Here is a 21,899-nt window from a genome sequence, read left to right on the forward strand (position 1 = left end):
ACACAGCACAGAACAAATAAAGCTTTTCCATTGGAGCTAACTTTCTAATCAGGGTTAGACCTTTGAAAATGAATGAATGAATGAATGCACATGTCAAGTAGTGAAAAGTGCTATGAATTAAAGCAGGGCAAGGGTGCAGGATGGCGGGAGAGGGGGTGTGAATCCTCTTATACAGAATGCGCAGGAAGGGATTCGCACGGATAAGACGGAAGTTGAGCCGAGACCTAAATTAGATGAAACCGACCGTCTCCGGCCGTCTTTGACTGGCAGAGGCCAGTCCGGGGGCGGAGCGAGTCCGGACCTCGGACCACTGGGAGTCGGCCGCCCGCTTCCGGCGGCGGCGCGGGGGCGGCCGAGAGCCCGGAAGTCCGTCGAGGGCGGTGAGTCCCGCGGCCGCGCGGGGGCGGCCGGGAGACCGGAAGTCCGCCGAGGGCGGTGAGTCTTGCGGCCGCGCGGGGGCGGCCGGGAGACCGGAAGTCCGGGGATGGCTGTGTGTTCCGGCTTCGGGGCGGTCAGGGGCTGCCTGGGAGGTAAGCGCGATACTGGCCTTCCCGGCCATGGCCACCCGGGCGGGGGCCGGGGCTGCGGTTGCCGGCGCCGCCGTTGTCGCGGTGCTCTCGGCCGCGCTCGTGCTCTACGGGCCGCCACTGGACGCAGGTACTCCGCCGCGGGCTGCTGGTCCGGGCGGGAGGCGCCGCCGTGGGGCCGGAGTCGCGCGGAGTCGCGGGTCCTGGGTCCACCTGGGGAGGGGTCAACCGAGGGACCCCGAGGCCCCCGGCCAGGCCTTGGCTGCTGAATAGAGCGGACTGTGTAGAAAGAATCGGGCGTAAACGGGACAAGTGCGTCCGACTTGGAGAACCATCCCTTCCTGTATGGTTTTCCTCTCTTGCCCTGCGGATATTATTGTACCTAAGATTTTCCAAACCGATGGACAGTGTGTTGTATTATCTCACTTCTCCCAGCAACGTGGAGAGGCTGCTGTTTTGTACAGAAGGAGGCCCTGAGCCAAGGTTCCCAGCCAGAAAGTAGCTGAAATGGTAAAACGCGTTTTGGCTGTAGCCCTTAGCAGCAGGCAGGACGGAGAGTAACTGTTAGGGGGGTTTGGCTGTTTGGTTTTGGACACCGTAGTTCCAGGCGATTTGAGGAGCATTGAGGGGCCCCTCAGCTTCTGCACTTCGCTCAGTCACACCAGCCCAGGCGCTTCTGGGCACCAGTTTGTTCGGAGATATTTTATCGGTCGCAGTTAGTCTTAAATTCGTACACTCCGTGATTGGTTAGCAAGATTTCTCTTTGAGTCTGCTTGAGATTTCATTATTAGACCGAGCTGCGGAGCTTTTACCAAAAACTGGCTTCCCATCCCAGCTTTAGGGCATCTCAGTTAATTTGAAGATTGCTGTCACATGTTCCAAATTAGCTACGGTTCACATTAAATTAAAGCAAGAAACATTGGTATTGCAAAGTTGTGAGTGGCAAGTAATTCTAGAAAACAGCCCAGAATAAAGAAATCTGTTTAACTCTCCTCAGCCACACTTCTTTAAAGCAAACCAAAACCAGACAGGTGTGACCTGTTCTTCTAGATTCAGAATTGTATGAAGACAAATTACTAGGATAAATTTCAAGTTGCCTCTTGCCAAGGCCTTTTTATCCTTAAGAACTTTGATGTTCATATTTCAGTATTTCTGTGGATAAGTCCAAATGGTGCATGTCAGTAAGCCAGCTGAAACTTGCTTCTCTGTGGAGTATAGGGAAGTTTAACTGACCTTCCTTCGGCCCTCTCACTAACAGGTGTCGATCTCAGGTGAGTGTCACAAAACGCTAACGAGCAGGGAGGATCGTGCTTTAGCAGTCATACAATTGCAGTTAAAAAGTGAAAATGCTGTACTTCTCAACAGTGATGTTTTTTACCCATCCCAAATTGGTTTCAGAAGGCATTTGAGAAGGATTTGACTTGTCTTTTGGTTGGTGGCGTGATTATTTGATTTAAAAAAAAAAAAATTCTTCTGCCTGAAAATGGCAGCATTTTGGTAAACTGGTGTCTGATGCCCTGGCTTATCCGTTCCTAACAGTGGCATCTTCACAGGTCTGTCTCCGAGCCTCAGTTTCCTTGTCTGTAAACGAAGGATAAACTGGCTACGAGTGAGGAGAGTGAGCCAAGATGCCGTTAATTCCTCAGGCATTTATCGAGTGGCTTATTCTGTGCCGGACTCTCTTCCAGGTGGCTGAGGGTGGGAGGCCAGCCCTTAAGTCACAGGTGGGGGCTGTACCTCACTCTGTGGAGGCAGAAGGTGCAGGGGTGGCCCTGGGATTCTCTGTGTGGCTATAGCTGCTTAAAGTGATGGCAGCTAATAAACCCAAAACATTGTAAGGGACTCAGAACGATCCGTGAGTGACTGGTTAAGTTTGGATTCTGTCTTTACGATTTCCAGACTTTAAAAAGCACCTGTATTTATTGTTGTGGGGCATTTGGAGGAGAGAGCATTCTCCGATATCCTCGCATTGACCAGTCACGTCACGCGAGGTGTGTTCAAGTTTGACACACATGCATGGCAGGCGCCTCGGACGGCTCGTCAGCGGTCAGCAGGGCCGTCCTGAAGTCCGCCTGTAACAGCTGCGGTTCCTGTCCTGCAGCCGGCCGGGGAGCGCAGGCAGGGGTGTCTCACAGCCGCTCTGCACGGTGGCGGACAGTGCGTGGCTGGGAGTTTGGGGTGCAGGCGGCCTGCGGGAGGCTGGGGCGGGGGGCGGGGAGTGAGAGCTGGTTGCTCTGTTAGGTCAGCGCCTCTGTGGCCCGGCTCTGCGCCAGGCGGGGCTGGACTGATGGTTGAGCAAGCCTTGTTGTGCCTTTTCACGGCCAGAGGGTTAGGGCGATTCTGTTTGGAGTTTTAATCCTGTGTTGATTTGGAAGAAGGTAGGAAGGCGTTTGGATGGATGGTAATTAATATTCTTTTTGCATCTTGGGGTCTAAGCATCCGTCTGATATATCGGCTAAGGAGGCGTTTACATCTACTCATTAAAGAAAATTACTTGAATAACTTTGTTGAGTGAAAAGTAAAATTGTAAGAGTGATAGAAGATAAAGCTGTTTTACCATATGTATGGAGCTGAGTCAGTCTCTGTTCTTCACTTGGATTTGTGACCCACGTCTGGTTTTCCTCTGCTGCTGAGATAATGGGAAGATAAAAATATTGGATGCCTTTTTTGTGAAAATGTTGTTCATATCAGCAAAGACCCTTTAATTCTAGAAAAAAATGCATGCTTTATTATCTGTTCATACATTGGGCTCTACAGAACAGAGGATTTCTCTCACAGCTGAGCTTTTTTAATAATATGGCAAAACATACAACACAGGAAGTTTTTCAAGAAAGGCCAATTAAAATTAGCTATTTATAGACAATTCAATGATCAAACTATTTTAAAATGCCACTTTGAACCCAGTGTAAGATGTGTTCTTTATTTAGAACGCCCTTTCCAGGTTATTTGATTAGTATCTAATTGAGTGTTGGAACCGTGACTGGAAAACGAGGTGGGAATAACATGAACCACCTGTCTGGCTTGAACAGACCGTGGAAAGTAGCAAAGGGGAGAAGAGACCTAATAAACTTGAAGGAAGATTACGATGAAATATGTGTAGTTTTTAAGTAACAGTATGTTACATAAAACTTCCTGAAAGGTTAAGTAGACTTCCAAGACGTCTGATACATTCGAAGGAAATCTGGTCCATGCAACAGTATTAGTAGTGTTGTGTTTGTTGTTGCTTCTGAACAGCATTTGCTTATAGAAATGAAATGATGAACCATTGGATAAAAATCTACAGCATTCATATTAAGCCAGTTTTGGGAAGTGTTTTGATTAATGGGGTATTTTGTTCAAGTCTGTTCTTGATGTATGCTGGTAGACACTTACCTTTCTGAACATTTTCCTGTTTTTCAGTTTTAAATCGAGCATTTCCGCTGCATACGGCACGCTCAGTGACGGACATGGAGGCTGCTTTGCAGCTGGTGAGGAACGTGGTGCCTCCTCTGGCCGCCTGGCAGCACAAAGGGCAAGCTGGCAGGATAGGCGTGGTGGGAGGCTGCCCAGAGTAAGTGGCGCGGACGCAGCGTCCCTCTCTGGCTGCTCGCCTACCTGTCGTCCCGCCGTCCGTCCAGTTGGACCCCAGGGGTCATTTCCAAGTGTCCTCTGATAGTCTGGCAGCATTTTTCAGTGATGAACGTTTGATTGAATAGCTGAGAAAGCACGGGGCCCCGACTGGGTGGGGCTGTTTCCTCTTACTTTGTGCTCGCTGTCCTGACGGCATTCGTTACCGTGAGCCTGTGTCGCTTCTGTCATCCGGGTAAAGACACTCAGCGTCTGCTTGCTTTCCTTCCTTAAGTTAAAGATATTCCTGGAAGTTCCTCATGAAATTTGACAGATCCTAGCTATTTTCCAAGGCCCTTTTTCTCTTCTAGTTTAATATATTATGTTGCTGTGTCGACATATAAAGATTTGTAATTTGTCCTTGCTTGTAAGTGATACCTGCTGCCTTTGACTTAAATTCGATCTTGGTTACCATTCAGTTTCTGCTTCCTTTCTGTTTGCACTGATATGCTCTTTGCCTAGTCTTATATTTTCAACGGTTTAGCATTTAGTTGGCTGTATTTATTAAAATAACATGTAGCTAGGTTGTGTTTCTTTACCCAGTGTGACAGTGACTGCTCTTTCTAAGTGAGGGGAATGTATTTCTTTTGTTAGCGAGGCTTGTATTCACACTGTGGGGTGAGTGTGTATGTCCGCTGTCCTGTCCTTTGGCATTTCGGGCAAGTTCGTGGCTCTGCCCTGGGGAGAGTGTCACACGTGCAGCGTGCCCTGAGCGTGTGTCCCTGTTCGGGTTAGCAAAGCTCTTCTTCACCCCAGGGATTGAGGTAACAGTTACAGTCACTCATCTGATGTCAAGTTCACGGATTTTCCTTACTGTGCTTGAAGTGCCCTTAAACATAGTTACAGCAGTTTCTGAGCAAGCAGGTGGAAGCAGGAGGGAGGCGTGCGAGTCTTCTCGTGTGTCCCCACGTCCGAGGTGACAGCTGCCTCTGCTCACCGCGGCTCTCGGGGGTGGGTCCTTCTCCTTGGGGCACCAGCCAGTCCAGGGGCTCCGGCCTGGGGTCACCTCGAGCACTCTCTCTCTCTCTGCAGATGCCTGTGGGACACTCTCCCTCTCTTCTCAGACCTCCAGGTTTTGTTTTGTTTTGCTTTGTTTTTTCCCCTAACACACATCCCTACCGTCCTCCTTGCTAACAGAACCCCAGTCTTGTTCAGTCTATGTTGCATTTTCTCTTACTTGTATCTGTGTGCATTTCTGATAAATCAAGTGCTTTCTGTGTCTATATTAGTCTAGAGAGAGGTGTCATCTTTATGATATTAAGTCCTCTCATCAAGTGTACATCTTTTCTATTCTTTAATAGGTTTTAAAAATGTCCCCACAGAGTTATCATGTGTTTTATAAGGTTAATTCCTAGATGCTTTATGATTTTTGCTGGTATGGTAGATGCTATCATATATTCTAATCAGTTATTCCTGGTGTAGAAAAAAACATTTTTTTTCGGTTGATATAAATCTTGCCGAGCCATTGTATACTAGGAGATTCATTTTTTAACAGCTTTATTGAGGTCTGGTTGGTATACAGCAAGCTGCAAATGTTATAAATGTACAGTTTGGTAAGTTTGACCTCTGTATGGCCCCCTGAAGCCATCCATCAAGGCTTCAGTTTGAACATTCGCATTTCAGAGAGACCTTGGGGCACCTGGCCAGGATCTGCCTCTCCTGACATGGTTCAGAGGCCTCATAGGAAAGATTGACTTTCCTGGAACTGATCTGTGTTAATAACCCTTTCCCGAGCTCCTACTGAGGGTTGGGCTGTGCCCGGGTGCTACGTGTCTGTGTAATTTACTGATAAGCCTGGTGTGCTTGCCTCATTCTCAGAAGTTTTTGACTGTAAATATCTTCTTTTTAGGTACACTGGAGCCCCCTATTTTGCAGCAATCTCAGCTCTCAAAGTGGTATGTTTGTTCATAGCTTCTTTTTCAGGATTTTTCTAGTAAAGAGTTGGATTATTTAAATATGACTGAAGGAAATGTTTTCTGAATATTCTCTCAATATTCAGAGAAATCTGAATAACATTTTGGGTAATCATGGGAAGAGACGTACCTTTAAATCTACCCTGATCTCTTGTGCAGCCACAAAGTAACTTGGATTGGGACTCATTTTCTTTTAAACTAAACATTTTTTAGAATTGTACTTCACCGCAGTGATCCAGGCTGCCTTTTCAGTCCTAGCATAAGCAGTGGACATCTTTTACCTTGGCAGTTGTCACGGCAGCGTTTTGATCAAGTCCTGAAGGCCCAGTGGCACAGGGACTGTGACATGGGCTGTGCTCCCTGCGGACCTCATAGTGATGCCACCTGAGCCGGGCGGGGCCACCTGCCTCTCTGGCGGCAGCAGAAGTCCGCCTCTCTTCCCAGGCCTTTCTTAGGCTCTCAGCCGCCTCCTGGCTGTGGGTTACCTGCGGCAGTGGGTGCTTTTCTTTGGCGGACAGTGCTACGGAATTCGCACGGTTGTACCAGAGCCACCAGCGCTCTGAGTGTCTGTCGGGCGAGTCCCGCGTTAAGCCGGCCTCCTGTGCCCCTCCTCAGGGCGCGGACTTGTCCCACGTGTTCTCCACCCAGGATGCCGCGGCTGTGATCAAGTCGTACAGCCCGGAGCTGATCGTTCACCCGGTTCTGTGAGTGGGGCCCCGGCGGGCGCGGGGCTTGTAGCCGCTCTCCTGGGTCCCGGGGTCGCCGCACCCTCGTGGAGCCGCTGAGCAGTAGCTGCGGTGCAGGGAGGGGGCGGGTGGGAGGGTGCTGTCGGAAGAAGCGAGGGAGCTGTAATGAACCCGCCTCTGTAGTCAGTAAGACAGACAGGCAGACGGTGTGCAGGAAACCTGGGCACCAGGGCTGCCCGGGCTGTGCCCTGTGGCCCGTCGGCAATGGCCAGAGGGTCCTAGGCCCAGGGGGGGCTGTGGGCCTGCCTGTGACAGTGTCTCACGTGGCAGCAGTAATGCCCGTTCGATCGTTCAGCAAGCGCTTCGTGCTGGACGCTGTCCTGGGTTCCACGGGGACAGCATGTGACTGGGCAGCCCAAGACCTGCCCCCGTGCAGCTTCCTCTCCAGGGCAGCCCTGTGCCCTGGAACTTTCTGCAGCGGTGAAGCTTTTCTCTCGGTGCTGTGCGAGGCTGTGGCTGCCGAGCGCTTGAAACGCGGCCAGTGGGACTCGGGCGCTGAGTTTTCACTTTGACTTTAATTACACGTAAAAGCCCCGTGTGCTCAGCGTCTGCTGTATTGGGCCATGTACACAGCTTTGGAGGACAAACGAGGGAACAGCTTGTCAGGCGGTGCTGAGGACCGCAGGGAGGACGGGGCGGGGAGTGCTGGGCGCGTGCCTGTGTGTGGCGGGTGCTCCTAGGGTGCGGTGGGCAGTGGCGCAGGGCGTGGCGTCCAGCGGAGGCGCAGACGCGGGGGGCTGGGGGGGAGCGGGCGCAGGAGCTCGTGCTGCAGGCCTGCTGGGGACACTTAGTCTGGGGTGCTCAGGAGGGGCTGGGTGACCACAGAGGTTCAGGGCCACACTCTGCCGGTCGTGGGGGTCATAGTAAGGGTTCTGGCCCTTGGGGCCCAGGGCGGAAGCAGGCGTCCCGCTGGGAGGCTGTGGTAAGCCCCTGGGGACGCTTGCGTGCTGGGCTGGAGACCGGAGCGGGCCGGAGCCTGGCCACAGCAGGGGAGCGCAGCCCCGCGCTCGCTCCCGGCGGGCGGGATGCGAGACCCAGCAGGAGAGGAGCGTCGGGAAGCCACCAGGGTGTGGGCTGAGCAGCTTGTCATCTCCGCGGCCTGCTGATGTGCCGGCGGACGTGGCTGGTGGCCGTGTGGTGGGCAGGGGAGCCTAGATCTGGGAGTTGCCAGCGCGTGGGCTGCGTTTAAACAGGAGGCGAAGCTGTGTGTGGGTCGGGAGGCCTGGTGCGCTGGCGGCGGGCGGCTGGGAGCAGACGGGAGGGACGTGGAAGGGGCCCGAGGGCGTCCTGGGGCCGAGTGGAGAGCTTTGCGGACGGTCCTGGAAGAGCCCGTGCCTGGAGCCAGAGACGAGGCCTCGGCTCCCAGTGCGGGGTCGCTGGCAGCCCGAGGGGGGCTGCTGGGGGCCGGGGAGGGGGGGGCGTCTGGTAGCCTGTGGGCCCTGAGGGTGGCGGCCGGGCCTCAGAGTCGCGCGCAGCCGTCAGGCCTGGTCCTAAGGGGGGCTCCTGGTGTCGCGGGGGGTCGGGGCGCCGCCGGGCACCCCGCAGGCCTGAGGTGGGGACGTCTGCACCGCAGGTAGGAGTGCAGCCCGCCCTGCATCTGTGCGCCTGTGTGGTGGAACCAGACTGGCACAGGTCATTTTGGAATGAGTCATCGTGTCTTATTTTAACGTGTTTTACGTGTTTTTTCCCCCCGTGAGTCTTATTTAAAAAAAAAGAAAAAGGAAAAGAGAGTGTTGTATGATCATGATTATATACCCTGCATTATTGACTCTATTTCTGATGGGAAGGAAGTTCCATTTGCCTCAGCTTTGCTGAGACCCAGATCCGCTGCCTACCTTTGCGGAGTTCGCAGAAACACGTGGACCACTCGAGTAAAGTGCTTGGGGTCTGTCCCGGGGCCTGGCAAGGGGCCCGGCACGTGAGAGGCTCCGTGCTTCGAGAACGGAAGAATACGCCTCTGCCGCCCTCGCGTCACGCCGTACTGGCTCCTGGTCTCCGTGCAGCCAGGCCGGCCTTCGTCCTTTCCCGTAAAACAGCCCTTTCTCCCCGTGTTTCCTGCCCCTGCTGCGCCCTCCTTCTCCTGTCTGCTTGTCCCGAGGGGGTGGCTTCCCCCGCGAGCCTCCTAAGTGGAGGTGGCTTTTCCTTTGTTCCCCCAGCCACCGGGTCGGAGGTGGGATGTGCGTCCTCCCGGACCATCACCTCTCGTTCCAGAACCTCCAGCTCCTTTGAAACTCACATCCACTGACCCAGTACCCCTTCTCCCTGCAGCTGTCTCAGACCCCCCATCAGTCCGTGGATATTAATGTCTCGCCACCATTGCTCCCGGGACTGTTGCTAATGTGTGTGTAGGGAACTGCTTTACTGGGGTATGATTCACGATAAAATCCACTGACTCTAATTGTACAGTGGTTTGCGGTGTGTTTACCAGGTTGTTACGTCACAGATAACCTTAGAACACCCCCACCACTCCAAGACGGAAGCCCCTCCCCGTCGCCACCCCGGCCTGAGGCGACCTCTCAGCCGCTTGGCTTCTGAACGTTTGCCTTTTCTGATCACGTCTCCTGCATGGAGTCAGGCGCTTGCGAGGTCTCTTGTGCCTGCCTTCTTTTACTTAGCATCTTGTTTTCGAGAGAGTTGTCCACATTGTAGCACGTGTCAGTGCTCTGTTACTCTTTAACAAACAAAAACAAAACCCAGAAGTCCCCCCCCCCCACCCTGCCAGCTGCTGGCAACCGGCAGTCTCTTCTCTGTGGGTGAGTTTGGTGTTGTATTTTTGCGGTTTTTTTGTTTTGTTTGTTTGCTTTAAAGTTTCCACGTATAAGAGATAGCATATGCTATTTGTCTTTCTTGGGCTTGTTTCACTTAGCAGAACGCTCTCAGGGGCATCTGAATGTTGAAAGCTAGACAACTATGGTGGGGTCCTGGCTGGGGTCCTGGAACAAGAAAAGGACATTGGGGGAAAATCTGGAAAAATCTGTAGTTTCATTAATAAAGTAAACAAGTAAATGAAAATTTTAAGTAAGCTGTTTTGCCCTTTTCCTTTTTTAGTGACAGCCCCAGTGCCGTCCAGGATGTGGAAAAGTGGTTGCCCCGACTGCACGCCCTGGTCGTAGGGCCTGGCTTAGGCAGAGACGACGCTCTTCTCGAAAACGTCAAGGTAACGTGTAGAATTATTAACCACGCCTGTTCCGACAGGCTCGGCCCTTAGATCGGGGGAGTCTGATGGAATTGCATTTTCCGTGGTTTGTTGCTCTGTGTGCGTCTTGGAGGAGGAGTTGAGACGGACAGAACGTGGTCTGGGGAGTAGAGGAGATGCTAGGCGTAAAGGTAGGGAGGCGCTTAAACCAGAGCGGGGCCCCGCTGAACGGCGCTCTCACTCCTGGGGCTCTGGTCTCAGGCTGTGGCCGAGGAGGTCTCCGTGGGGCCCGACGTGACCAGAGTCCCAGCGTCCGGGCTGAGCGGGCTTAGCGGTGGCCGGGCGGGCGCTCAGGCTCGCGGTCGCCTCCCCGCGACCCCTTCCTGCTGGGGACCCCTGGCGGCCTGCTCCTGGTGCCCCCTGTAAGGGCGCGGTGCCCCCCCGGGGCTGGCCGAGGGCCACGCTCTGTGAAGTGCTCTTCACGGTGCCCGGTTGGGCGCACAGAGCAGGCCCAGTGGGAGTCTGTCACAGTGAGCCAATGGGAGAGGGTGCTTCTGGGTTGTTCTGGCGACTTCACCGTTGCTGTAAGTTGTGCGCTTAGAAACGTGAAAGGTGTTCTAGTGGGTTTAGCTTTGTGTCGTCAGCGGGTCCTCTTGAAAGCCCTTGTTACTTTAATTTCTTAACCTGGTGCTTCTCTGACCACCTGAGGTCCTCACTGGTCTAGAAATCCCTGGGCCTCGGGCCCCACGGGCCAGTTGTTCTGCTGCCTTTGCACTCTCTTCTGTCCCCTGCCGTCCTTTTCAGCTAAAGCCAGCGTAGCTGGCGCGGGGTGATGGGGGAGTGGGCAGGAGACCCTAGTTCACCCTCACGTGTACACGTGCATTCGTTTACTTTTTCGTTGATGATTTATGCTCTTCCTTATTACTGAAACTTTATGCCTGCTTTAATCTAAAAAGATGAAACTAATTTTTTAGCCTTAAAAAGTTGAAATAGAAGTAAATACTATCCTGGATCAGGGAAAATAGACAGCTCGGATGGCACACCAGCCCCACATTCTGTGTGTTCCCGCTGCCCAGGTCCTCCGACGCTGCCCTGGTGTCACTCTCTGAGGGGACACATCTCGGGGACCTTCGGAGCTCTTCCTGCCCTCCTTGGGGCCCTTCTCAGTGCCCCCAGACCGCCTGCCCCAGCTCCAGCCCTGGGAGGTGTCGGCTACGTGCCTCGAGGGGGCTAGCGGTCATAGTGAACCTGATTTGCCACTCTCGTTTCAGCAGCTGGAGGGGCTCTTGGCCCAGCTTCTGCTTTTTGAGTTAAACTAAACAAAAGCTCAAGGGAAAGAAGGTGTAGGGCGCTGTGAGTGTTGGTTGGACTTTCCTAGCAATCTCTGTGGGTAAAGAACATTTTAAAAGGCAGATGTGTGTTTGCTTTACCAGAATTTAGTGAGAACATGAATTTTAAGGGTCCCTTCCACGAAAAATCTTTCCAGCCTTTAGGGTGAAAGCTGGGGCTGGAAATCTCACTTTCTTCAAGCCCATGAATTATCACTGAGGAGAAACAGTAGCCGTGACAGGTGACTGGGGATGGAACTGAGCAGGAAATGTGTTTTCGACTTTAGCGTCGATAGTTGGTCCGTTTGTTATTGCCTTTTTCAAATGGTTTGGTTAAAACACATGTACCCTCTGTAGGACATGATGCTAAGTGAAGTAGGCCAGGTGCAGCAGGACAAACACTGCACGATCTCACTTCTGCATGGAGTCAAAATAGGTGAGCTCGTAGAAGCAGAGAGAAGGGTGGCTGTGGGGCGCTGGGGGTCAGGGGAGTGGGGAGAGTTTACATTCTCCCCCGGGGAGGTGACGGCGGTGTTGGTTAGCTTGACTGGTGATTATTTCACTGTCATCTGCACGGGCTCGCCTTGGAGATACCGGGGGTTCGGTTCCGGACCACTGCAATAAAGCAAATTCTCGTCATAAAGCCAGTCACGTGAATTTTTTTGGTTTCCCAGTGGAGATAAAGTTAACGTTTGTGTTATACTGTAGCCTGTTACGTGTGCAATAGCATTATGTCTAAAAAACAGTGTACTGGTTTTTAGAAAAGCGCTGAAAAGCGCTAACCGCCGCCTGAGCCTTCAGTGAGACATCGCTGTTTTGCTGGGGGAGGGTCTGGCCTCCACGCTGGCGTCTGCTGAAGGCTGGGCGGCTGTGGCAGTTCTTGGAACGAGGCTGCAGTCACGTTTGCCGCGTTCACAGACGACTCCTCTCACTGACGATTTCTCTGTAGCGTGCGCTGCCGGTTGATGGCATTTTACCCCCAGTAGACCTTCTCCCACAGCTGGGGTCAGTCCTCTCACGCCCTCCCGCCACCTTATCATCTGCGTTGAGGTGATATCCTGCACCTGTCGTCATGCCAACAGCTGACTTCAGTGTCTTACGTGGGCGCAGTTTGTGGCACCCAAAGCAGTCACAGTAGTATTGGCAAAGGTCACTGATCACTGATGATCCCAACATAGTGAGTATAATAATAACGAAAAGTTTGAAATAGTGCAAGAATCACCAAAATGTAACTCAGAGACAAAAAGTGAGCAACTGCTGTCGGAAAATGGTACCGAGAGCCTCACTGCACGGACGGGTGCAGCTCCCCTGACCTCGGGTCCCCCGTCCTCTGTCCTCGTCACCGTGCTCCTCCGACGGGGGACGGCTCAGCCGGAGCCGCGTGCAGATGTGGTGCGGTCCCTGTGCTGCGTGTCACCACGCTTACGAGTTCCCAGAGCAGCCCTCTAGTAGCCGTTAGTGTCGTTTGCATTTTAGGAAACTGATAGAGATGACGTCTGGGCGGGTATCAGACTCCCGCGGTCACCCAGGTAGGACGAGTGGCCTTTAGCTCCAAAACGTCTGGTGCCAGCATCGGTACCTCGGTAGCGAAGCTCTGAGAGAAGCATGTGAGCTTGTACTTGTAAGAGCATCTTCAGGGGCTGTGTAGGTAAAGAGCAGTATTCTTTGGAATCATGCTGCGGGCTCTGGGGACAAACCCCACTGCTGGCCGGGGCGTGGTAAAGAATTGGCAGGTCTTTGTCCCCCGTCCCTCGCTCCCGGGACTGACAGGAGTGCCTTTTGTTCCTGCTGGGCCCTTGGGCCGCACGGAGTTCGGGCAGTGAGATGACCAGGCTGGCGGCTGTTCACAGCAGGAACGGGGGGCTCGTGGCGGGGAGGGGCGCAGAGTGAGCCCGGCTGCGGCGCGGGCAGCGGTTGGTCCAGCTCCGTGGGCGTGATGAGACCCCGGTGACCTGGGGGAGCTTCCTGGGGGGCCCCAGGTGCCTGGAGAGTGCCTCGTGTCTCCTGATTCGGCGGGGGTGGCCCAGGAGTTGTCAGGGGACCCGCGCAGGCCTCGCCCCTTGTGTCTCTCCATCTGGCTGCTCCTGATTTGTGTCCTGTAAAAGAAAACCGATAGAAGGCATTGCGAGCCCCTCAGGGACCACGTTGCAGAGGGAAATACCTAATGCAGGGAGGGTCCTAGTTTGTGGGCGGTGTGTATGGAGAGTCTGTCCACGCCCACCTAGACGGCACGTAACGAAGCAAACTTTGATATGTTATTTGGCTGGAATACCTTAACTGTTTATTTTTTTCCTACAACCATATTACAGACAAGTGGGCTGTGATCAGCCGAGGAATATTGTATCTGAAATGCTAAAATAAGAAATAACGATTGATGACAGACACGCAAAAACACAGTCTGTATCAAGAGGGATTGCATGTGGATTTACGGTTATAAAAGCCAGAGTTCTCCGTGGTTCAGGGTCTTTTCTCTGTGACTTTAAGTTCATAATAAAACATTTAGTATGTTTATCTTTAAAAACAACCCACTTTGCAACGTGCAAGTTAGAAATTGGGATGTGAGCGCGCGGCCGCCGCGCTTCCCAGCCTAGACTCGAGTTCACGTCTCCATGCATGGCCAGTGGACTGTCCGCCCTCTGCCTGTGAGACAGCAGTCGTGCTCGTGGGAGTTCCTGGCGTGTCTGGAGCACTTCCTGGGTCCCAGCTAATACAGAGCACCGCACTGCGCTTTCCCCTCGGTGCCGCGCAGAGCAGGCGTTTAGTAGATATTTCCTGAGTGAATTCATTATCTGGTGTCATCCATTAAACAACCCCGTTAGTTAGATTTCTGTTCTCATTCGTGTTTTTCCGTGAGGAAATTGAATCCTGGAGAAATTGAGTTACAGCCCCAAGGTGGTCTGTAGCAAGTAATTTGCTGCTTTTTTTTTTTTTTTAACAATTTTGTTGAGATTTTTACATACCATTCAACTCACTCATTTAAGTGTACAATTCAGTGGCTTCTAGTATATTTATGGAGTTTGCAGCCATCACCACAGTCCGTTTTAGGACATTTTCATCACCCCAGAAAGAAGCCCCACCCCCGTTAGCACTTGCTCCCTGTTCCTCCCAGCCCCTGGCGACCACTAATCTACTTTCTGTCTCGATGGATTGGCCTATTCTGGACCTTCGTAGGAACGGCATCATACGATGTGTGGTACCTTGTAATTTCAAGGCTCACCCTGTTGTGGCAGGTTGTCAGCGCTTCACGCCTTCCGTTGCTGTGTGATAGGCCGTTGTATGGAGAGACCGCGTTTTTAAAATCTATTCATCAACTGATGGACATTTGGGTTGTTTACACTTCCTGGCTATTACAGATAGTGCTGCTGTGAGCCCTCATTTACAAGGATTTTTGTGGATTTGTTTTTCTTTCTATGGGGTATATACCTAGAGTGGAGAAGCTGGAGCACACGACAACTCCGCTTGGTGTCTTATCTAAGGGTTTTGCCTGACCCAAGATTTACTCCTGTGTTTTCTCTTAAGAGCTTTATTCTTTTAGCTCTGTGGTCCCTTTTGAGTTAAGTTTTGTGTATGGTGTTAAGGAAGGGGTCCAGTCCAGTTTTATATCCAGTTGTCCCAGCACTTCTTCGGGCCAGTGAATTCTCCAGGCATCCTTGTTGAAAGTCAGTTGACATCAATGTGAGGGTTGATTTCTGGGCTCTCCTTTCTGTCCCATCGATTGTACAGCTGTCCTCGTGCCAGTAACCACACTATCTTGATTATTGTATCTGTGCAGTAAGTTCTGGAATCGCAAAGTGTGGGTCCTCCAGCTTTCTTCTTTCCAGTATTGTTTTGGCTGTTCTGGGTCCCGTGAGTTTCCATGCGTTTTAGGATCAGCTTGTCACCTGCAGAATGGACAGCTGGGATTTGGGTAGGGGTCACCTTGAATCTCTAGGTCAATTTGGGGATCACTGCTGTCTTAACAATATGGAGTCTTCCAGTTCATAAGCTGGTTTTGAACCGGAGTTTGTGGATGTAGGATGATGTAGGATCTTGACTGACCCGCCTAGTATCTGTGCTCCTTTTGCAGCTTGTTGTTTTCCTTGATGGATGTGTCTTGTTTTCCTTGATGGATGTGTCTTGGAGACTTTTCCTGGCAGAATATGCAGATGTTCATTATTTTTAATGGCCTCATCATAATATGCTGTAATGTATTTAACGAGTTCATTTCGGCTGTTTACAGCATTTTTTTCTATTAGTGATGCCTTGAACATTTCTGTATATCTGTTTGTTTCTTTTGGGTGTTTTCTTTAGGATAAATTTATAGAAGTTCCATTGCTGAATCAAAGAGTATCTGTGGAAGGTAGAGATACTGAATAACATCCTCTGAACTGAGAAGGAACTTTAAGACCGAAAAACGAAGCAGGCAACTGAGTGAAGTGCAGTTCTGGAGTTTACGTGGGGACTGACATACAGGCAGGATCGGGTGGAAGATGACCGACCCAGGTGTCCCTAGCTGCACGGAAAGGGTCCAAGGGGATTTCTGAAAAAAGAATCTGACCGCCAAGTGAGACGCATGTCTGCACTGATGGGAACTGGGCTTTATTTCTCCCCCCACCCCGGGGGGTCTCTGCAGAGGCACTCCTCCAGTTTTCATATCAGACAAAGATGGTCAAGTCGATTGGGAACTTGTCCGGCTTGGGCGCATTCCTGGCGAGTGGGCTAAAGCTCAGTCACTCACGCAGGGAGGGGAAGGGGCAGGGCTGCGGGCCTGAGATGGAGCCGACAAAGTGGAGTCCGTGTGGTCCAGCCACACAGTGCGAACCTGAAACGTTTTTGAGAGATGCTCCCAGATTTCTCCAGAAGCTTGTAGCGGTTTGCTCTCCAGCAAGGGCTGCCCTTGCCGGGATGTGCTCTGGGGAGCTGTCACTCCTTACTCCCCCTCCTCGTGTGTAGAAAGCTCCTTGTTCCACTTTAGCCCTCCTGACCTGTGTGTGGCTGGCTCCTTCCTTTGCCCGTTCTTCCCTTAGGCTGTGTGTGTGTGTGTGTGTGTGTGTGTGGCTTGCTGCCTCGTCACGGCGTGTGCTGGTGGCGCTGACCCTCCAGATGCCGTGACCGTGACAGGGTCAAGTGCACAGGCCCTCTGAGCCATGGAAGCAAGACCAGCCCCCCGTTCTCTGCGTCAGGAGGCCGAGTGTCACATTGTGTGTTACTCATGTGCTCCCCGTGGTGTCGGCTCACGTCTCCCGGGTCTGAACATTCACTGGGCCACTGTCTTTGTAAGAGCTCTAGTAGGAAAGTACAAAGACTCAGAAAATCTGAATTGGTTCTAACAGTAACGCCCGACTCGGGGCAAGCAGACAGAGCATTTCCACTGTTTAAGAAGGAGAGAGGCTTCCGTGGGCCCCGTACCCTGACCCTCCACCGAAGGGGCTTTTGGACACACTCCCAGCACTCGGACCAGCGTCGGCAGGTGCGACTGAGGCCCTCGGGCAGGACAGCCGTGCTGGGTGAGGCTGCACTCCTCACTGCTACTCTACGGACGTGGGCTTATCTCCCAGTGTTTTAAATTATCCCTGCCTATCATGTATCTCGTTCACCGTTCTAACGTTTTCTGTTACCCAGTGTTTTATCGGGTAGAAGTCCTCTTCGCATGCTGTTGCCATAAATGCCCTTGTCATGAAATACTGGTTCATAATAATCAGCAGTCATGTTGATCAGACACACATATAATTTTCAAGCGAAAAACCTCAAACTTTTAGTATAGCCTTCTCAGAGAGAAGTGATTCACTGTTCATTATTACGGTCAGTGATTTGAAAACACGTGAAGTGTTACTTATGAGAAACAGATAAAAACGAAGGAGTCGGGGAATTCCCGAGACTTCAGCGCTCTCAGCTCGCAGTCCTGAGCGGTAGAATCTGTAGGAGATTCGGAGGTGCCGGCTCAGCTTCGTGGGCTGGCCTGGGACCCAGCACTGCGTGACGGTTCCCGTGGGCTCTTGTTTTCAGAGTTCCCAGCGCCCTGCCTTACAAAGGCTCTTTTCTGATTATTTTATGCATTTGCTTTATTATTTCCTGTCTGTTGGATGATGGCCTGATGTTGAAGTCCGTCAGGAACGGCTCGGTTTCTTTTACCTTCTCTGAGAGGCGACGGGCTTGTTGCTCAGCCTGGCTTCCCTTCCTCGCAGGGCATTTTGGAAGCGTCCAAGGCCAGGGGCATCCCCATCGTCATCGACGCGGTGAGTGCGGCCTCCTCTCCCGTCCCCTCCTCCCCGGGGCCCCCGCGGCCTCGCGGTGACCTGAGTCCTCGTCTGCAGGACGGGCTGTGGCTGGTCGCTCAGCAGCCGGCCCTCATCCAAGGCTACCAGAAGGCGGTTCTCACCCCCAACCACATGGAGTTCAGCAGACTCGCCGAGGCCGTGGTGAGTCAGCTGACGTCCCGGGCAGGGGTGAGGGGTGCGCCCTGCGGCTCTGCCCCGGCTCGTCCTGCGGTGCACCTGCGGGGACAGACGTGCAGAGGTGGGTGGACATGTGCATTCCCGGGTGTGTGTAATGATGGGGCATCTTCCAGTTAGCGTGTCTTTGACTGGATGAAAGGTGGCCTCTGGGGTCAGCCCGCCCTCCTGCCACCGTGCACCCTGGGCGGATCACTCCATCCCTGCCCCTGCCTCTGTGAAATGTGGAGCGTGATGGAATCTGCGTCATAGGGTTTGTGAGGACGAAATAAAATAATACAGCTGACCCTTGAACAGCGTGGGTTAGGGGCGCTGAAGGCTGCACGCTGTCAAAATTCTGAGTGTGATTCACAGTCGGCCCTCCGGATACGCGGTTCCCTGTGTCCTTGGTCCTGCATCTGTGGATTCAGCCAGCCTCGGATTGTGTAGGGCTGTGGTATGTACTATGGGAAACAATCCACATGTAAGTGGGACCTCGCGGTTCACACCAGCGTTGTTCAGGGGTCAGCTGTATATGTAAGCCCAGCGTCCTCACGTATTAGTGCCCGTGAATGTTTGCTCATTATCACTCGAAGTTGCATCCCTCGCAAACCTTTACAATCCCAACCATGGGCCAGTGGTCCTGACTCTGGGCCTCCTTCCCACTGGTGGACGGAAACGTCTCTGCACGTGGGGCCCGAGCTCGGCCGTCGGCAGGTGCCCAGCGGGCCCTCCCCCGGATGAGTCGGGATCAGAGAGGATGGGCTCTTCCCGTGTCTGATGACAGCTGTGTCTGTGTTGTCCTCCGTCGTAGCTGGGAGACCCCCTGGATGGCAGGGACCGCTGCAGAGCTGTGCTGAGTCTCAGCCGGGCCCTGGGCAACGTCACCGTGGTCCAGAAAGGGGAGCAGGACGTGATCTCTGATGGCGAGCAGGGTGAGTGGCCGAGGGCTTCACGCCACGTGTTGGCCGGCCACGGTGGGCCCCAGCCCCAGGGGGACCTCCTGTTCACACACGGTCGGTCACACACGGTCACACACATGCACACGTACCCCCCAGAGAGAGGGACTCCCTGGTGAGCGTGTCAACCACAACTTCTGGAAAGGCCATTTTTGTCTTGTTTCTCGCTGTTTTGCGAAGGGAAGTGGCAGCGATGAGTGCTGGTCCTGGTCGACACCAGGTACAGGGCGCAGTTCCGTCCGTGCTGCGCAAGGAGAGCCCCGAGCGGAGGCTCTGGACAGCGGGCGACCCTGCAGGCCCGTGGCCGCCTCGCCTGAGGCACAGGTGCAGTTGCTTGAGTCTTTCACTGCTTCCTGTTGTTTTATAAAAACGCCCGGAAAACGGAGACACCCGAAGAGCCGCCGGTAGGGCGGGAGCCCCCGGGCCCGAGCGTGGCCGCAGAGCCCAGCAGGCCCGCCCGCGTCCGCACCGGGGCTCGATGCGTGGCGCCTCTGCTCCCTGCAGGCGAGCCCTCCTGTCACTGAAGTCTGCCCCGGAGGCAAGAGCACGCCAGGCGTTGACGAGGGAGCTGGACACACGGAACCGGTGCCCAGGAGTGTGCGCACTCACACACACCGTCACACACACACGCTCGCTGTCATGCGCTGGACAGGAGACACAGAGCCTTCTCTGCGGGGCCCTGAAGCCGTGGGTCAGACGCTGGAAGGTGCTCTAGACTCTAACACAGAGAGCGTAGCAGCTGGTTAAGACGTTTTCCCAAGAGATAGAAACTTCTTGGCACAGCACAGACGAAGTCCCGGCAGGGCCGCTGCTGGTGCCGTGGGCGTCTCCTGGCGTGTGGAGCGGGTGCCCTGGGCCGGGGGCGCCGTCCCCACTCTGTCCCCGCAGACCCCTCAGTGCTGGCCGGGGGAGCTGGGCCTCCGCCTGCCGTGTCAGGACGGGCGGGGAGGAGCAAGGTGACGGAGCACGGCCCCTCTAACACGGCCCCCTCGCCCCGCAGTGCTCACGTGCAGCCAGGAGGGCAGCGGCCGCAGGTGTGGCGGGCAGGGGGACCTCCTGTCGGGCTCCCTGGGCATCCTGGCGCACTGGGCCCTCCTGGCCGGCCCCGAGAAGACCAACGGGTGAGTCACGTCTTTGTTCCTCCCGTGCTGTTTCAGCAGTTGCACGTTTAATAGGTGGCTGCTTGGAACATTCCGCTGAGGTGCCGGTGTCTCGTGGAAGAAGAGCCCCCAGGGCAGGGGTTGGTCCCAGGATGCTCGCCTGGGAGCTCCGGTGTCCCTGCTGGTGTCGGGGGTGCTGCTCGGGGGTCTGCGGCACATCCTCTGCGGGACCGGTGCCTCGGGGGACGCGCAGGCGGGGGCGGGGCGTGTGCCGGGGGGGGGGGGCTGTGCACGGGGCGCAGCGCCCTGAGCGGTGGGGCCCGCCGTCGCCGGCGGGGGGTGAGCCCGGCAGCCCGCCCCTCGGGGCCCTCGGCCTCTCCTCGCTGTGCCCATCCTGGCGACCCCGGGGGCCTGCGGGGCGTGTGCGCGCAGCGGGGCTGTGATGGGTCCAGGAACGTAGCAAGCAGCTCGTCCCCAGGCTCCAGTGTCTTCCAGGGCCTAGAAGAGCACCGAGCACTTACCCTGTGACCGAGCGCCGGTCTGGCTTGCAGCCGGGACGGGCCGCGTCCTGACCTTTCTCCAGGCGGACGGGCGTTTCTGATAGGCCCAGCGGCACGTTAGACTGAACTTGCCAGAGTGGGTCCCAGGGCGACCACGGGAGGGGCGGGGAGGGCCTGCGGTGGCCATGACGCCCCGCTAAGCCGCTCCCCCGCAGGTCCGGCCCGCTCCTCGTGGCTGCCTTCGGTGCCTGCGCGCTCACCCGGCAGTGCGCCCGCCAAGCCTTCCAGAAGCACGGCCGCGCCACCACCACCACGGACATGATCACGGAGCTCGGGCCCGCGTTCAGCAGACTCTTCGAAACCTCAGCCGGTGCAGACGGAGGGGTGGCCCCGACGGGGGAGCTGCGTTTGTGACGGGGCCCGCCTCCGGTCCGTCCGAGTCCGCGCCGTGCGGGTTGACGCAGACGGTGTCAGAGCTTGGAACGTAGCACTTTCTGGCTCAACTGCTGTGTGCCTGGAGATGTTATGATAGGAAACAAAGTATTCCTGAACTTTCTCAGCTTCTGGGCCATATCAGGAAAGAATGAAGAGACTCACATGACAGCGAGACCGTCTGTCACCAGCTCAGCTGAGGTCGTGGGCTTTTGCTGTGCGATTCTTCTGTTTGCGAGAAGTTCCCCTCCTCCGGTAGTCCTCTCGGGGGGATCCCATCGCTCGTTTTCAAAGGTCTACGCGAATGATGTTTTCTTTCTTAAACTGAGGTCCCCGAAAGGATGTAGTATTCATTCTTTAGCTCATTTTTGTTTCTTTTTGAATTGTGATTCGGTTGGACACGTCTGGGCAGAAATATTAAGCATTGCTTGTTTTGGTCAATTGGTTGAAATATTTCAGAATAATTAGAAATCTGTTAGAACTTGGAAACCCTTTTGGAGGCAGCTGGGAAGATCACAGAAAGGAAGCGAATGGGACCCTGACCCCTGAGTGCGCAGGTGGGGCCTCTGGGGTCCCTCACGCTCCCACTTCCCCTGGCCTGTGCGCCAGTCGGGTGCTGGCTGACAGGCCCCAGCGTGGCACATGGGAGTGGGAGGGACGCCTGGGGCTCCGGGGTCGGGCGGGAGGTGGCACCCAGGTTGGGGGCACCAACACTGTCCTCACGCCTGCTCACGGGGCAGGACGGCGGGTTCCTCTGCTTCGAGAGTGGGTGTGGCTTCAGGAACGTTCTGAAGAAGTTCTCTCTGAAACTGTAGTGAGTCGTCCCGTCTGCATCAGGTCAGCTTGGGAGCGGCTGTGTGAGCAGTTCTCTTCGTGGCCCGAGAGCTGGCTGTCTCCCGTCACACCTCTCTGCGGGGCTGGTTACAGCACGTGCGCCTGAGCGCACTCTCCGGCATCCGTGCCGCCTTCTGTGGGGCGGGGCCTGGCCTGGCCTGGCCTGTCCGTCTGTCTGTCCTTCCCCAGTGACTCCTGCTCTGTGGTCAGAAACCTCCCCGCAGAAAGGTCCCACTTCCTCTAAATAGTCGTGGACTTTCAAGATTTCCTTTAAAATGTTTACCATTGTTATTTCACATCTAACTGTAGAAGAGTTTAAAAGTGTCACGGACGTTTTCTCCTTTGGGGAATTACGCCTAAATCATGGTCTCTATTAAAAAGCAGATCTGGTTTACTTCAAGGGAGAGT

General features: G+C 54.3%; 1 protein-coding gene across 3 annotated transcripts; it reads left to right on the top strand.

Moving 5' to 3' along the window:
• The first annotated feature begins 437 nt into the window (after positions 1–437).
• Positions 438–21,891, top strand: NAXD (NAD(P)HX dehydratase). Of its 3 annotated transcripts, XR_009498766.1 has the most exons (11): positions 537–657; positions 3,927–4,077; positions 5,983–6,028; positions 6,662–6,750; positions 9,841–9,949; positions 17,421–17,471; positions 17,550–17,654; positions 18,481–18,601; positions 19,626–19,746; positions 20,221–20,361; positions 20,441–20,531. XR_009498766.1 is itself a non-coding variant. In XM_059903087.1 (10 exons), the coding sequence occupies exons 1-10, from the start codon at positions 485–487 to the stop codon at positions 20,637–20,639; spliced, it is 1,038 nt and encodes a 345-aa protein (XP_059759070.1). In that variant the 5' UTR covers positions 438–484; the 3' UTR covers positions 20,640–21,891. The 3 variants fall into 3 exon arrangements, 2 of the variants coding, with proteins under 2 accessions (XP_059759070.1, XP_059759069.1); XM_059903087.1 differs by lacking the exons at positions 537–657; positions 20,221–20,361 and adding an exon at positions 438–530 and having other exon boundaries at positions 20,441–21,891; XM_059903086.1 differs by lacking the exon at positions 20,221–20,361 and having other exon boundaries at positions 20,441–21,891.
• Positions 21,892–21,899: the final 8 nt, after the last annotated feature.

The sequence above is a fragment of the Balaenoptera ricei genome, chromosome 18 (genome assembly GCF_028023285.1).
Source record: "Balaenoptera ricei isolate mBalRic1 chromosome 18, mBalRic1.hap2, whole genome shotgun sequence".
In the NCBI taxonomy this organism is placed as follows: Eukaryota; Metazoa; Chordata; class Mammalia; order Artiodactyla; family Balaenopteridae; genus Balaenoptera; species Balaenoptera ricei.

What these genes read in the sequence shown, in the direction of transcription:
- NAXD (XM_059903086.1), top strand. Translation starts at nt 558, where the DNA reads ATGGCCACCCGGGCGGGGGCCGGGGCTGCGGTTGCCGGCGCCGCCGTT. An exon ending in CTGATCGTTCACCCGGTTCT is followed by an intron (nt 6,751 to 9,840) that starts GTGAGTGGGGCC and finishes TTCCTTTTTTAG; the next exon opens with TGACAGCCCCAGTGCCGTCC. An exon ending in GCAGACTCGCCGAGGCCGTG is followed by an intron (nt 17,655 to 18,480) that starts GTGAGTCAGCTG and finishes CCTCCGTCGTAG; the next exon opens with CTGGGAGACCCCCTGGATGG.